We start from the raw sequence: 14,533 nt of genomic DNA, 5'->3' as shown, positions 1-14,533 counted from the left end.
CATACCTATAAATAATAAAAAAAAGTTCCCCAGCAGATAGTTACACCCTGCTCACCTCTCCCTACATCCCAAGCTTTTCAGAGCACTCCAGCTTTAATTTTACTTTTACATAAATTTTCTGGAAACATTTGACTAATTCCACTTATCCTTTCATCATTGTTTTTATTGTATTTAGAATTTCTGATTTCTTTTTACGCAGCCTAAGACTTGTATCTATTACCTTCTTTATTGACCATCTAGGCTGAGACTGGACTGGGTACTTTGTGTGTTCATTCCATCTTTAGTCATTTGAGCGTCGTAAGACTCTGTATAGGAACTGAAGTGTTTGCCCTGATGGAGCGTGAGCATAACGACAGGAAACATGGTTATACACTTTGTACAGTACCTGGTTTCAGTGGCTGTTTTCCTTCTTTCCATCTTCTCTTTCTCCTGTTCTCCTTCCCTTTTCTTTTCTGCCTTTTCCCTGTTCTGTTGTGTCGAGACATGATCTTGTTATGCAACCATGGCTGACCTTAAACTAGGTAATCCTCCTGCCACAGCCTCCCAAGTGTTGGGATTATAGGCATGAGCCCTTATGCTAGGTTGACCTTTTTTTCCTTTATACATTTATTATGCTTTTAAATTCTTGTGCATGAGATTTTTTTGTTAAGTATATCTGAGAGTAGTGATAGTGTCCTTGGACCTTTAATTCAGAGAGCAGTCAAGCAGTTAACTATTGTTTAGATTTTTTTCTTTTTACTCAAAGGATTGAAAGTGTTGAAAGATTAGAGTATTAATAAAATCTGAGTGATGAAAAATGAGACAGGAATTTGATTCTTTTCTACCTTTCCCCCTCATCCCCTTCCTTTCATGGCTTCCCTTTAAGTAAATATCTGGGTACGTGGAGGTATAACAAACTATAGCACCTAGGCAACCGAGCCAAAAGTAGTTTTGACATCTTTGTTAATTTTTCTCAGAATAATCTGAAATGCTTTATTGATTCAAGGGAGGAGAGAAATGGTTTCTTTACTTTGTCCTGCCCTTGTGTTCTGAAATCCCCACTGTAGTGACTATGGCTTTGTAAAGGGAGGGACACTCAGAAATCAGCCTGGGAGGCTGGTAACATGGCTCAAGGGAAAAGAAAGGTGTTTGTTTTAGAGGCCTTGTGAGTGGCCCCAATTAAATCCCTGGCAACCACACCAAGGTGGTTGTCTTTAACTTCCACATGTGTGCTGTAGCATGTACATCATACACATATACACATGTACAATAATACATTTTTTAAAGCTCAGCCTAGATATTCTTAGGAATGATTTGTCAGTTATGTAACACTACAAAACCAGTTCCTTACTCTCGACAAACTTCTGCCTTAATAACTTGCATTTTAAAATTTCAGAGTTTTGTGAGCGTGGTGATTTCTTCACTGATCCCCCCCCCCTCGGGGGAGTTTATCTAGCTGCATTTTGCTGGACAGTTTTAGAACAGCCAGGTGGGATTGGAAGTCTTCTTGTCTTGGCAATGGCTCGTTCTTGATTGGGCGTAGATTAGCTTTATTGTCTACTGTAATTTGGTACAAGTTGCTGGTCTTTTAACCCATTTCAAATTTGTGATATAGTCAGTATTTATATAAGCTAATAAAACTAGTACAGAGAAGGTATAAAAATAATTTTTAGTCTTATTGTCTTTAAAATTTACATTTTATAAAAAGAAAAGAACTACTTTGAAACCTGGATACCAATCATAAACATTGAATGAAAAACAGTTACAGATGGTAAAAGTTACAAGTGGTAATGTAGAGATAATTTTTTTGCATAAAATTAAAAAGAGGTGAAACTGATTTGTGTTGTTTAAAAAGTAAGAATATTGCTTACTGTTAGGAAAGGACTGGGGGAGACTTAAGGATTTGTTAACTTGCTAGAGACTGAATTGAACTGGGTATTTTATAGTTGCCACATTTACTGCATCTCTAACAGGTAACTATTTAAAAGCTAGCCATATAGCTCTTAATCAGTGTTGAACAGTGTGTGTGCAAGTGTCTTATTTTTAAACTAGCATGATTTAGCAATGTTGAAAATAGTTTTAAAATGTACCATTTTCCTAGTGTTTAATGAGAATATAGCAAGTATTATATAAATGCTTACATATAGGATAAATAATGAAATTGTATTGTTGCCCTTTAAGAATGTAATAGTAATAAATTATGTATTTGGAACAGGGAAATCTTAAAAATACTTGCTATTCAAAGAAGTTTCTTTTCCGTATATTTGGTACATAATTATAAGATTTTGGAGTAATACCAATGTTGCAGATAAGGTTATCTTTTTCTCTTTGCCCTTTCTCTAAGGTTTTGCGTCCATTCCTCCTTCGTCGAATTAAAGCTGATGTTGAAAAGAGTTTGCCTCCAAAGAAAGAAGTAAAACTCTATGTAGGTCTTAGCAAAATGCAAAGGGAATGGTATGTATTCCGAGACGCTTGGCAATACTGTGTTTCCCAGATTTTCATTTTACAGTCTTCCTTGTCTTATGGAATTTCTGTTCACTGGATTAAGCTTAACCTGTTGATGCAGTGCTCGTTAAAAGGTGGCAGGAGGCGGATCAGCACAGCAGCCTGGCTTGTAGGGTGGTTTCTGCTCCCCAGGGATTTTCTTTTGGTGGTCATTCCTTCTCTGTTTTATTTCACACAAGTGATTAAAAACTAGAAATTTAATTTAGTTATCCTAACATTGAGCAGAATGTTTCTATAAATTTCCCCCAAAGTTCACTTAAAAACTGAGTCATGGGGCTAGAGAAATGTTTCAGTGGATAAGAACACTGGCTCTTCTAGAGGACCCAAATTCAGTCCCCAGCACTCACGTGATGGCTTACAGCTTCTTTAACTCCAGTTCCAGGGACTCCAACACCCTCACCCAGACACACGTGAAAGCGAAACACCAGTGCATGTAAAATAAAAATAAATGAAATAAATTAAAGAAATTGAGTCATAGTTTCTATACTTAAAAAGTACATTTTTCTGTCTAGTCAGAGCTAATAAAATTAAGTAAGATCCATGATGCGAACAGGAAAAAAAATGGCTCAGAATGTAGTTCAGATGGGAGTGTTCATCTAACACGCACAAAGTCTTGGGTTCAGTCCTCATCACCACATAAACTAGGTGTAATGGTGGACAGCACTGGCAAGGCAGAGGTACAATGTCACTGTGGCTATGTGAGTTTGAGACTAGCCTGAGATACCCTTTCAGATATGCACATACAAAAATGTATGTATGTACACATACATATACTTAAGAATATGTAAAATTTATATTGGTTGTGTGAATGTTTTACCTTGCATGTATATCTATTTGCCATTTTTGTGCCCTATCCCTGTGAAGATAGGAAGAGAGTTACAGACAGCTGTGAGCCACTATGGGTGCTGGGAATTGAGTGTGGATCCTCTGCAAAAGTAACCAATGGACTTAACCTCTGAACCACCTCTTTAGTCCCTGTAAATGTAAACCTTAATGTTTTTAATCCATAAAACTACATGTATTTAGTCTAAAATACTTTTTTCTCCTAAAATTTTAAGAAATATAAAATATCTTTATGAAATGATTGTAATGATACCTGGTAGTTTCAATATTTTCATAGGACAAAATTTAAAAGTTCAAAATACATTAGTCTTTAGGGACTTTTGGCATTTAATTATTTGTGTGCATGTACACGTGTATGTACGTTTTCATGTTAATGGTTTGTATGTGGAGGTCAGAGGACTTGTACAATTTGGCTCCCCTTACCATGTGGGTTCTGTGGGTCTGCTCAGGTTGGTTACCAAGCTTTGGTGGCAAGTGTCTTTACACTACGGAGCCATCTTACTATCCCCACATTAGTTTTCCTTTTTTAGAGCTTTACAGACAGGTGCGGTGTAAACACTAGAAACTTGTGACTGACTTTGTTAAATGTATTTATCATCATTTCACATGTATGGAATGTACACAGGCCATTACCCTCTCACCGCACTTACTCTCCCACTGAGCCCCTTTCCAACATGACTTTCCCTTTGGTAGAGCACATACCATGAACTCAGTGCAAGGAGACTATAGGAAAAGATGGTGTAGCTTTAGAATATGTACTATAAGCATAGTGCTCACGGGTGGACATAAGTAACCTGCTATTTTACTGTTCTTACCATGCTTTTGGATTGTATTCGTGAGGAGCTGGAGTTACAAAAGGATAATTACAGATCTAGGCAAGTTATCTAAAAGAACTCCGCTGTGGAAGATGTGTCCTTAGGACTTTAGAAAGGAGCATACTAGGTTTGCTGTGTGTGTGTGTGTGTGTGTGTGTGTGTGTGTGTGTGTGTGTGTGTAATAGAACTAAGTGAATTGATGTCAGAGGTGAACAGATGCTAATAAATGTGTGGACTTCCCATCAGTCAGAATTGTAATAAAGTCTGCTATCAGTGACACTTTACTAAACATTGCTTTAGGTTCATTCTAGTTACTTTGTTTAGAACATTCAGTTTGATTGAGACTTTATTTTGTTACACATGATTGCTTCTTGCTGCAAGGTAATTTCTAAATTCTTGTAAGTCATTAATGGCTTGGTATGGTTTGATCTGAAAGTATAGCTATAGTTCACAAACATTCCTTTCTGTGTGTGTGTGTGTGTGTGTATGTAAATCATAGCACATCATTTTAATCTCATCATCATGCCTTAACCTCAGGATCCTTTCTCCTTTCTTAGATCTTAATTTTCTTACTTAAATATTGCACTAGCTGCCCAGTATATGGCACAGTCAAATATCATTTAATGGTGGAATAAGTTCTTAGAAATGCATTGTTATGCATTTTTTCCTCATTGTCAAATGCCTTAGAGTATTTTTACTCTGGTATCTGTAAGTGAATAATTTCATGTGACAGCTGTTGTATATGCAGTCTGTTGACTGGACTATTTCATGTCAATAATTCATGTAATTGAGTAAAATGAGTAAATTTTTTGTTGAGAAAATACTGTATACTAAAATCATGTTTAGCACATTTTTTTCTTTTTTTAAAAAAAAGTCCCACAGGTAGGGGACTGCCAGAGGTAAGGGAAATGACTCCCTTTGGTAGCTGAAACTGGCTTGACAAGTTCCTGAGGAATGCTGGCTTTTATCTACCTGTCTAGTTCAAATGGTCTCATTTCTGGATATTTGGATGTCTTTTGAAGTTTGGAAAATTCAAGCTTTCTTTGGACCTGAGAGTTTAGACTAAAACTACTTGAGAAAATACTTCCTCAGTCATGATCTTTTGTTAAAATATTTTCTGTGCATGGGTGTATGTGCATCACAGTGTACTTGTTACCCAAGGAGGCAAGAAGAAGCCATTGGATCCCCTGGAACTGGGGTTAAATATAGTTGTGGGCCGTCTTGTGAATTGAACCAGGTTATCTTGAAGAGCAACAAGTACTCTTAACTGCTGAGCCATCTCTATCCCCAAAAGGCTAATGTGTTTTGACTAAAGGTCTTGAGATTATTTTCCTTTCAGTATAATGAGTTTTGTTTTTATTTTTTCTGTGCAGACTGCAGAGATGAATGAAAAGCTCTCCAAGATGGGTGAGAGCTCTCTTAGAAATTGCACAATGGATACAGGGTCTAGTGTTTATAACTTTGAAGGAGAAGACTACCGAGAAAAACAGAAGGTATTTATTTCAGAATGGAGTTTTACTGAAACCTTGTGTTAGTTGTGAGACTTTGTGAGTATTGTTTATTCACAGCGTAGGTGTTTCACTGTGTGAGTGGTGTTTAGTATGTAAACTGATTTGTTGGGTTGCTTGCTTACTTATTTTGGGGTCTTACCACTACCCCGAGTACCCATCCGTGCTTTATACTTGAAGGCAGCCTTGAACTCTCCTATCTCCTGCCTTTATGTCCCTAATGCTGGCTTTACACACGTGAGCCACTATACTAGTTCTGGAGTGTTTTTAATGTATATGATAAGTTTGTTACATACTGTTACTGAAAGTGTCATTTCTATACAAGGTGAGCAGCTATGCAAAGCTGACCCCATCCCACAGAGGTAAAGTCCTCTTACCGGTGTCTATGATCATTCAGTTCAATGACGACACGGTGATGAGACTCAAGTGTGAAGACGGCTGAGATAATTGGGTCAGGTCTACATCAGGTTGGTTCAGTGGTCATATGCAAATGAGGGCATATTAAAACATTGTAACAGACTGTATTTTCTCTGGGTAAAACGAGAATGAGGATGGTGGTGCCTCCATCAATTTCAGAAGACACTAGCAAGTAAAATGTAAACCACTGATATTTATACAGGTGTGAATAAAAGCAAACATCATTGTGTAGTATAAACGTAGGCAGAATTCTGTTCCAAACACCTGCTGTCTAGTTCATTGCTTCCCATAAGAATAGTTCTAAAGCAATTAGCCAGTAACGGAAGCAGTATGGAGTCGGAATACTGGAGTTGAGGGATTACTTCTAATACTCTTGGCTTTGCTGGGTTGGGTAAGGTTCCTTCCATTTGACATGCCAAACCCAACCTCTTCCCTTCTCTGCCATGCTCCAGGCCCATAAGCAAGCTCCCTTGTCCTCTGGCTTCTACTAGATCTCACCAGCCAAGAGCCAGAGTGGGTGGAAAAGATCAGAGAAAGACCTGTTTCCACTCTGCCGGTGGGTAAGTCCAGCACAGGTCCGTGCTGTGCACACAGCCGGCCTCACTCCATGTTCTAGTGACACGATACATGACTACTCCATGTGCCTTCTATGCTCCTTGCTGACACCTGTTGTAAACGGCCCCTCACTGAACTCTCTCTATGCACTAGATTTAATTTATCATTTGTTTTTATCTGGACTCCTAAACGAATTAGTCAGAAGTTCAGGATTCTTTGGCAGTTAGTGTTCATTCAAAAAACTTGTTGGACAGTAACAAAAAGTATGACTGTTTCTCTTTACCCTGATATGGTTTCTTTGGCAAGTCTGAGGGGACTGCACCTTTGAGATTGTCTCTCAACTCTTCTTTAAGCTTATGTGGCCTCACTTTTATAAAAACGGATTTGGTTTATGTGCTGTCTTAAGGAGTAGAGAGCAAGCAAGCAACTTTGCCAAATTGACTCGAGTTGACCCTCTATCATTCCACTGTAGAGAGAGAGAGTGTGTGTGTGTGTGTGTGTGTGTGCGCGTGTGAGGGGGGGGGGGAGAAAGAGGGGGGAGACAGACAGAGGTAAAAACAATTCTGGCTTTTGAGTTTAATTCTTTTTAATATTTGCGAGGTTTTCCTTAGTATTTCTGCTAGGATTTTAGTTACGGTTAGGTTTAGACTTTGGCTGGTGTTAGAAATAGGATTAGATATAAACTTTAAAATGGAGCTATGGGAGCATTAAATTTAAAGTTCATATGATTAGGGTTAGGAATAGAGATTGGTGTAACACTGGTACAGGGTATAGTTACTGTTAAAAATGGTTTATAGTTAGTTATAGTCCTAGTTTTACACTGGGTTATGTGACCAGTTAGGGTCATTTAATTCTTATTGAGAGACAATTCCCCAGGACATTGGTACATGGTTTCTAACAACTTTTATTTTAGAGTGTCTTTTCAAGGATGTTTATAAACAGCCTCAGGCAGGGAGCACCTCTTTTCCTAACCAAGGCTGTAAGAAGAGACAAAGTCTCCCTCCAAGTTAACTTATGGTTCTCTAGAGGAGACTGGAAATTCTAAGCAATGCCCACTGTACCTGAAGCATGTCAGTGACCTCTTCACATAAGCCTTTGGGACTTGAAAACAAGGGCCACCAATGCAAGCATGCTCCTGTTCGTTCTGACTGCTGTCTTATGAGTGAACGTGGCCTGTGTTGCATGTCTTCTGCTAACACCTAAGGACTGAGGAAGTTAAACGGCTAGTTTAAGCATGGGTCCCCTTCCTAGCACTGTCACAGAACTCCCGAGATAATTGACTACTAAGTAGAAAGGAGTATTCTAGCTCACCAACTACAAGGTTGATTGAAAGAACCCATAGATTTTAGGGCCTCTGGCATTGTTGTTAACACAGTCACAGCAGGATGCACAGGGCACAGAAAACAGTTGATTTCATGGCCAAGAAGCAAAGGGTAACAGGAAGGGCCCATCTGACAGCATGCTCCCAGGGCCCTAAGGACCTACCACCTCCCGCCAGTAGCACCATCCTAGAGACCAAGCCCTTCAATATATGGGCCTTTGGGAGACAGAGACATCTGTCATTCAAACCATAGCAGCTTGCACACACAGTCATAGCCCATGCCCCTCCAAATCTTGCAAGCCTAATAGCATCCTTGGATTAGCTTCCATCCCTGAAGTTGGGTCATTTTTGTATCAGGCCTGCTGCTTTTGACAACGGTAGCCACTTTCCCTCTAGATACTCTGGGCCATGAAATGTTGCTAGGCAGCTTCTTCTGGGTCTATATCCTTCCACCTTCATTGATGAGAAGGCCAATAGCATTATGTTGCTTCTCCAGTAGAAGCTACAATCACAGGAAACGGTCACTAAGGCAGTATGGGCAGTAACACTTCTTCTTTCACCAATGCTTTTCTCTGGCCCCATCTGGGGAGATAAAGTCAGAATGTGATGCCTAGGTTAGCAACACATGAAAAGTCCATTCCCATGTCCCTCTCTTACATGTCTAAGTTCTTTCCTCTTTGTCTGGGGTGATGGTAGTTAAGGGCACTGGCTGCTCTTCCAGAGGACCTGCATTTTCTCCCAGTAACCACATGGCAGCTCACAACCATACATAACTCCAGTTCCAGAGAATCTGATGTCCTCTTCTGTCCTCCGTGGGCAGCAGACACATATGCAAGGCACAGACATTCCTGCAGATAACATACCCACACACATGAAAAACAAAATTAATTCTCTCCTCTATCGTATGTGAAGGAAATGTCAGGGCTTGGCTACATTCAGTGTGGAGCCCCCTGATCAGTTAGCATGGCTTGCTGGAGTCAGGGAAGAGTGCTGGCAGGGTCTGTTGGTTTTCTGACTTTCTGTGACCACAAAGCCTGAGTGAATTGACTTCAGGGGATCCCGAGGGCTCCATCCATCAGCGCACAGAGAGCATGGTACGGCAGCTCAGTTGATGACATGAGACACACGTGGTGGAGACCCCAGAGTTCAGGGCAGGAGCCAGCGGCAGGTGTAACCCTCAAAGCCCTTGCCTTTGATTGCTTCTACCAGGGAGGCTCTATTTCCTACAGGCTCCACAGGTTCCCAAAAACAGCACCACCAGTGAGGGGGCAAACATTCAAAACTGGCATTTCAGATTCAAGCCACAACCGATGACAGAGGTTTCAACACGTACACCAGTCATGAAATACTTTGGCCTTGGAGTACACCTTCCATCCACCTTAGATTCCATGGCATGTGGCTGCATTGAGGCACAATGCACAAAGCTCTGAAACCCATAATACTCACCTGCTTTCAGTTGTCAGGAGTTGATGCAGATTCAGAAATACTCCAACTTAAAATACAGTCACTATAGGCATTTTCCATCCAGTTGGAATGGAAAAAAGAAACGGCCGAAGAACAAACCCCACAGCTGTTCCCATCCTCCAGGTGGAAAGCTTCAGAGCTTGGAACTCCCCTCAGGATGCGTAATAATCTGGGAGACTGCGACTTCATTCCTGTGCAGCTCCACCTTCCAAGGGTGCAGCGTCCCCAGACGTCCTGTCTTTTCATTGAGAGGTTGTCCTTTCACGTGTCCCACACACACCCAGTGACGCTGGACAGCCTGGTTCAGACGCTGCAGTTTGTCCTTGTCTCTGGGTTCACTGAAAGCAGTGAGTATTATGGGTTTTCATTGCTTCGTGCAATGTGCCCAAGTGTGGTCTTGTCACATGCTGTATTTCTTTGTGGTGGATTGTGGGAAGTGATGCCGCTTCCCTTCTCCATAGAAAGGGTTTCCCAGTGTGCCCCAGGCCTCTGAACTCCTTGAAACATCAAAGAGGTAGGGCCCTGAACTTTTATAGGATTTATTTGCTGTCCTTTTAATTTTTTTATTAGTCTAATTTGTTTGCATATAAGGGCCATTGCTCACAGAGTCCAGATCAATAAATACGTAAATATATGCTGCAATTTGGAAGGACTAAGTTTATTACCTGGTTTTTACAGCTTGAAATATTTATTGTTTAGAACAAGTTTGAGACAAATAGGCACTTGATTAAGAATTTGTCAGTTCTACACGTGTGTGTGTGCAATTATTGAATGTATGCCAAGCTTTCCTATAGGCAATAAAGATTGAGTGTGAAACATTATGTAAAGCTTGTATTTGACCCAGACTTGTTGGGGGAATGGGACGAAAGTAGAGTACCTGAGTTGAGGAGTGGAGAGTTTGGGAAAACAACTGAATAAATATAAAACTATTTAGGATGACTATAATAGAAGTAACATTCTTCTGATAATTCAGATGGTGGCATTCTTGAGAATGTCTGGAGGCTAGTTTAGATTTAGATTGGATTAGTCATGCTAACATAGGAGCTAATTTTTATTTATTTTTTAACTGATAGTTTAAAACGTGTGTAATATGAGAGCAAATTAGAATTCAGGAGAATAGCACTTGATCCTTATATTTTTTTGTTTTTTTTAATAAGATGTAACACGAAGGACGGCTTGTTGGGGTTTCTGTCCCGCCCAGTACCCCAACAGTCGGCAAGCAACAAAGAAAATCACACACAAGACTCCATAAGGTTATAAACTGATTGGCCCATAGGGTCAGGCTTCTTGCTAACTCTTATAACTTATATTAACCCATTATTCTGATCTATGTTAGCCATAATGGCTCCATACCTTTTTCAGCTGGGCAGGTCACATGCTGTCTCTTCGGTGGTCTGTACAGGAGTGGCTGAGAGAGCTTCTGCTTCCAGAATACTCCCAGTCTCTTTGCTCCACCCCTACTTCCTGTCTGGCTTTCCCGCCTATACTGCCTGCCTGGCCAATCAGCGTTTTATTAAAATATGATTGACAGAATACAGATAATTCTCCCGCACCATTTCCCTCTTTTTTTTTTTTAAACAAAGGAAAATACCCATAATCCATTTGTTGGGAATGTGGGCGTAGTATTTCAGGCTACTTCCTGCTGGTTGGGGGCGCTGATGATCTTATGGGGACCTAAAGAAAATTTAGAGTTATAATCAAGTCCTGACTGAAGTATCCTGGGAGTCTTGATCATCTCAGGCTGCAGTCTTGAATCAGTTCTGGATGTAGAACTCTGTCATCTGGGCCATCTGTTCCTGTCGATTTCTCAGGTGGCCTCCCTTGGTCAAAGATGATTTTTCTTAACTCTGAATAAATCCATAGCCTCTCATTTTCTGTGGAAACAAAAGCAGAATCTCTTCTCCAAAGTAACATACCTTTTGACTTCAGTTTTGAAGCCAAGGTATTTTCAAAATGTCTATCTTGGGTTAGTTCAGCAGCATTTATAAACAAATGTCTTTTGGTGACTGTTGCTCCTTCCTCAGCATTCAAACAATTAAAAGAGAGCATAATAACACACAGTATCAAGATTCTCTGTGTATTTTCCATCTTTATGCGGCTTTATTTTACTTCTATTTCTTTTATTTTTACTTTTACTTTTTGAGACAGGTTCTCTGTATATCTTTGTCCTGGAATAACTCTGTAGACCAGGCTGTCCTTGAACTCACAGAGATCTGTCTGTCTCTGCTTCCCAGTGCTGGGATTAAAGGCGTGTGCTACCACACCTTGAACTCAGAGATCCTTCTGTCTCTGCCTCCCAGGCATTGGGATTAAAGGTGTGTGCTACCACACCTTGAAGTCACAGAGGTCAATCTACCTCTACCCCTTGAAGTCACAGAGGTCAATATGCCTCTACCTTCCGGGCATTGGGATTAAAGGTGTGTACCACCACACATAACTACTCTCTTTTTACTTTAAGAACTTTAACTTTTATCCTGCATTTATTTGTAACACACTATAAACCATTTAGAGGTTTTTTTTTTGTCTTTGAATCTCTCTTTACTGTATATCTCTCCTTTTTTCTGACCACATGAGTCTAAAACCGTGGCTTTGACGGCTGGATCTAGGCCATTTCTTAGCTTTTCAGCCTCATGGTAGAGGTACTGCTGAAGCCATTTTTATTGCCACAACTCTGTGGCATTTCAAGGTCCCTGCTAGCAAGCAACCTGCAGCATTCTGCTCACAGACCACACTCAGTCAGACTGCCTGCCTGAAACAGTCAGAGATTGCCCTGGCAGGGCAGCCCAGAAAGACGGCATTTTAAAACAGCGCAGCTTTTTTTCCTGCTACGGCTGAAAACCAAAAAGCATGCATTCAGTTTTTCACCCACACCGTTTAAGTGTTTCGTGGCAGGACCTCTTAATGAGCTACAAAGTTTTGCAGTTAAAGTTGAGTCAGGAAGCCTCCCTTAGACAAGAGCACTTGCTTGCTCTAGCAAACAGAGCAGACCTGAGAAATTGCTGCTACCAACAAAACATGCTTTTCTCTATTCGTTCCCAAGCTTTCTCAAGCTTTCTGTGGATTCAGTGCCCCATGTTGGGCGCCACTAAGAGGGAGAAAACAGAGAAAGGGATCAAAAACTCTGTCTTCTGCGTGTTGTCTTTGAGTAGTAAATCTCTAGGCATTTTCAATAGGTTGTTGGGCATGTGAATCCAGAATTCTAGGTCTATGGCACAGATGGAGTTACATACTGACTTGAGGATGACAGATGATAGACCAATTACCATTTACTACTTTCACTTTATAACCATTTTAAGTTAATCTGCTTTAATGCTTTGTGTAGAGGTTTTTATTTTTATAATCTGTAAAAACACGGTTATATTAAACATTGAATTCAATCAACTACATTAAGATACTGACTTCTTGCATTCAATTTAAGGTTTCTTAGTTGAAACATAGATCACAGTACTCATACTGAGCATCTGGACTCAGAAACTCTAGAGTGATGATTGGCAAGCTATCATATTGGCAAATCCCAACCTGTTATCTGTGTTTTATAACTAAGGTTTTATTGAAATGGATCCATTCATTTATGTTGTAGAGTAGTCAGGATAAAGTTTTATGTGAACTGCAAAGTTTAAAATGCTTGTTACTTGGTACTTTTAGGACAACTTAACAGGGAAATGAGTTTTATCTGTGCTATCTATATATAATAGCCTCTAACCACAGGTGGCTGGGAAACATTTTTTATTTGGTTATTCCAGATTAGATGAGGTCTGGGTTTTTACATTTATTTAGTTGTAATTAAAATGAATTTAAATATGAATAGGTAGCATGTGGAGAGTGACTACTGTATTGACAAGTAAATATCCAGCTGTGACATGAAGCACACATCATGATACTTCAAGTCACTTTTCTCTTGTTGCTTTGTCTCAGGTTAGGACACAGCGGAAAAGAACAAGGCATGTATTGAATAATGATGGTGTGTTAAGAGCTGTTTTGTACATTATTATATAAAAAATACTTGAGTCCTTTAGCATATAATAGCATTCTGTTTTGCAGATGAGGCTTCCTTGAATTGAATCCATGTCTTCTGATTCTCTGTCTTTTACTACTGGGGGAGTTGGTTCTCTCCTTCCTTCATGAGTGCAGAGTGAGGACTGAGTGCAAGGGATCAGTGCAGTGTTCGAGGCAAGCACCTTAGCGGAGCCATCTCTCTGACCCACCCTTCATTATTTGTTGATGTCATGTTGTGACATTAGTAAAGCATTGCAAGCTGGATACCTAACATAGCCATAATATATGTATAAAGGGAACTTAGAATTATCGATTAATTAATTAATAACCACAAAGTAATTTTATTGAGAAACACTTATTTTGGAAGAGTTATGACTTACCATGTAGATGACTCCCCCCTTTGATTGTGGAGAATATTTTAGTTAAACAATGTGTCTAGACATATTTGTAGGGTGCTTTTGTTCACTAAACTTTTATTGGCTTCTCTTATAGTCCATATAACTAGTTCAGGCTATTAAAATATGACATCAAATATTTCTCATTTGTAGGGCCCGGGTCTACCCATGCTCCTGGGGTGCATCTTGAGGACAGTTTCTGGCCAGCCAGCTAAAACATCCTGTTTGTTCCTGTGCTCCCTCTGCCTTGCCTGGTGATTAGCTGTAGGACATTGTTTCATCTTTGGTATGGTAATTTTCCACCTGCCTGGGCGGAAATCCTTATACAGCAGCTAGGTTGAATAAACGACATTCAGCTGATCTCCTTTCAAATGACCCAGGTCTCTTGTGTATTCTTTCACTCTCCAGGCCCTTGCCCGACTTGCCAACTGTACCGAGGGGGTAACACAGAATCGGATGTTACACTCATTTGTTAAGTATTTAGGTTATTTGGACTTTTTGTCCAAATTTGGGTATAACAGTTTTAATATAATTTCCTCATTTAGTAGTCCTTGGAATATAGTATAGGAAGGTAAGTGAAATGTGTACCGTTTCGAAGTGCCTGTAATCTTTCAGACCAATTCTGATCTGCAGTGTAAACTGTCAACTCCCCAAGTCAAGTCCCTCAAGTTCCAATAGGGATGTCTAATGGAGGGTGTGCAGGTGAGCCTGTCATACTGCACTGGACATGCAAGT

General features: G+C 40.0%; 1 protein-coding gene across 1 annotated transcript in view; it reads left to right on the top strand.

Annotated features, from left to right (window-relative positions):
* The window catches only part of LOC148118395 (uncharacterized), a 31,822-nt gene extending 17,649 nt beyond the window's left edge, over positions 1 to 14,173 (top strand). The window contains 4 exon segments of the mRNA XM_087900620.1: positions 2,324 to 2,433; positions 5,516 to 5,635; positions 5,976 to 6,117; positions 6,520 to 14,173. Of these exon segments, the coding sequence (XP_087756746.1) occupies positions 2,324 to 2,433; position 5,516 (111 nt within the window). The 3' untranslated portion in view covers positions 5,517 to 5,635; positions 5,976 to 6,117; positions 6,520 to 14,173.
* The last annotated feature ends 360 nt before the right edge of the window (positions 14,174 to 14,533 follow it).

The sequence above is a fragment of the Myodes glareolus genome, chromosome 22 (assembly GCF_982192425.1).
Source record: "Myodes glareolus chromosome 22, mMyoGla1.1, whole genome shotgun sequence".
NCBI classification, from domain to species: domain Eukaryota; kingdom Metazoa; phylum Chordata; class Mammalia; order Rodentia; family Cricetidae; genus Myodes; species Myodes glareolus.
This window is presented reverse-complemented; position numbering and strand designations above follow the sequence as displayed.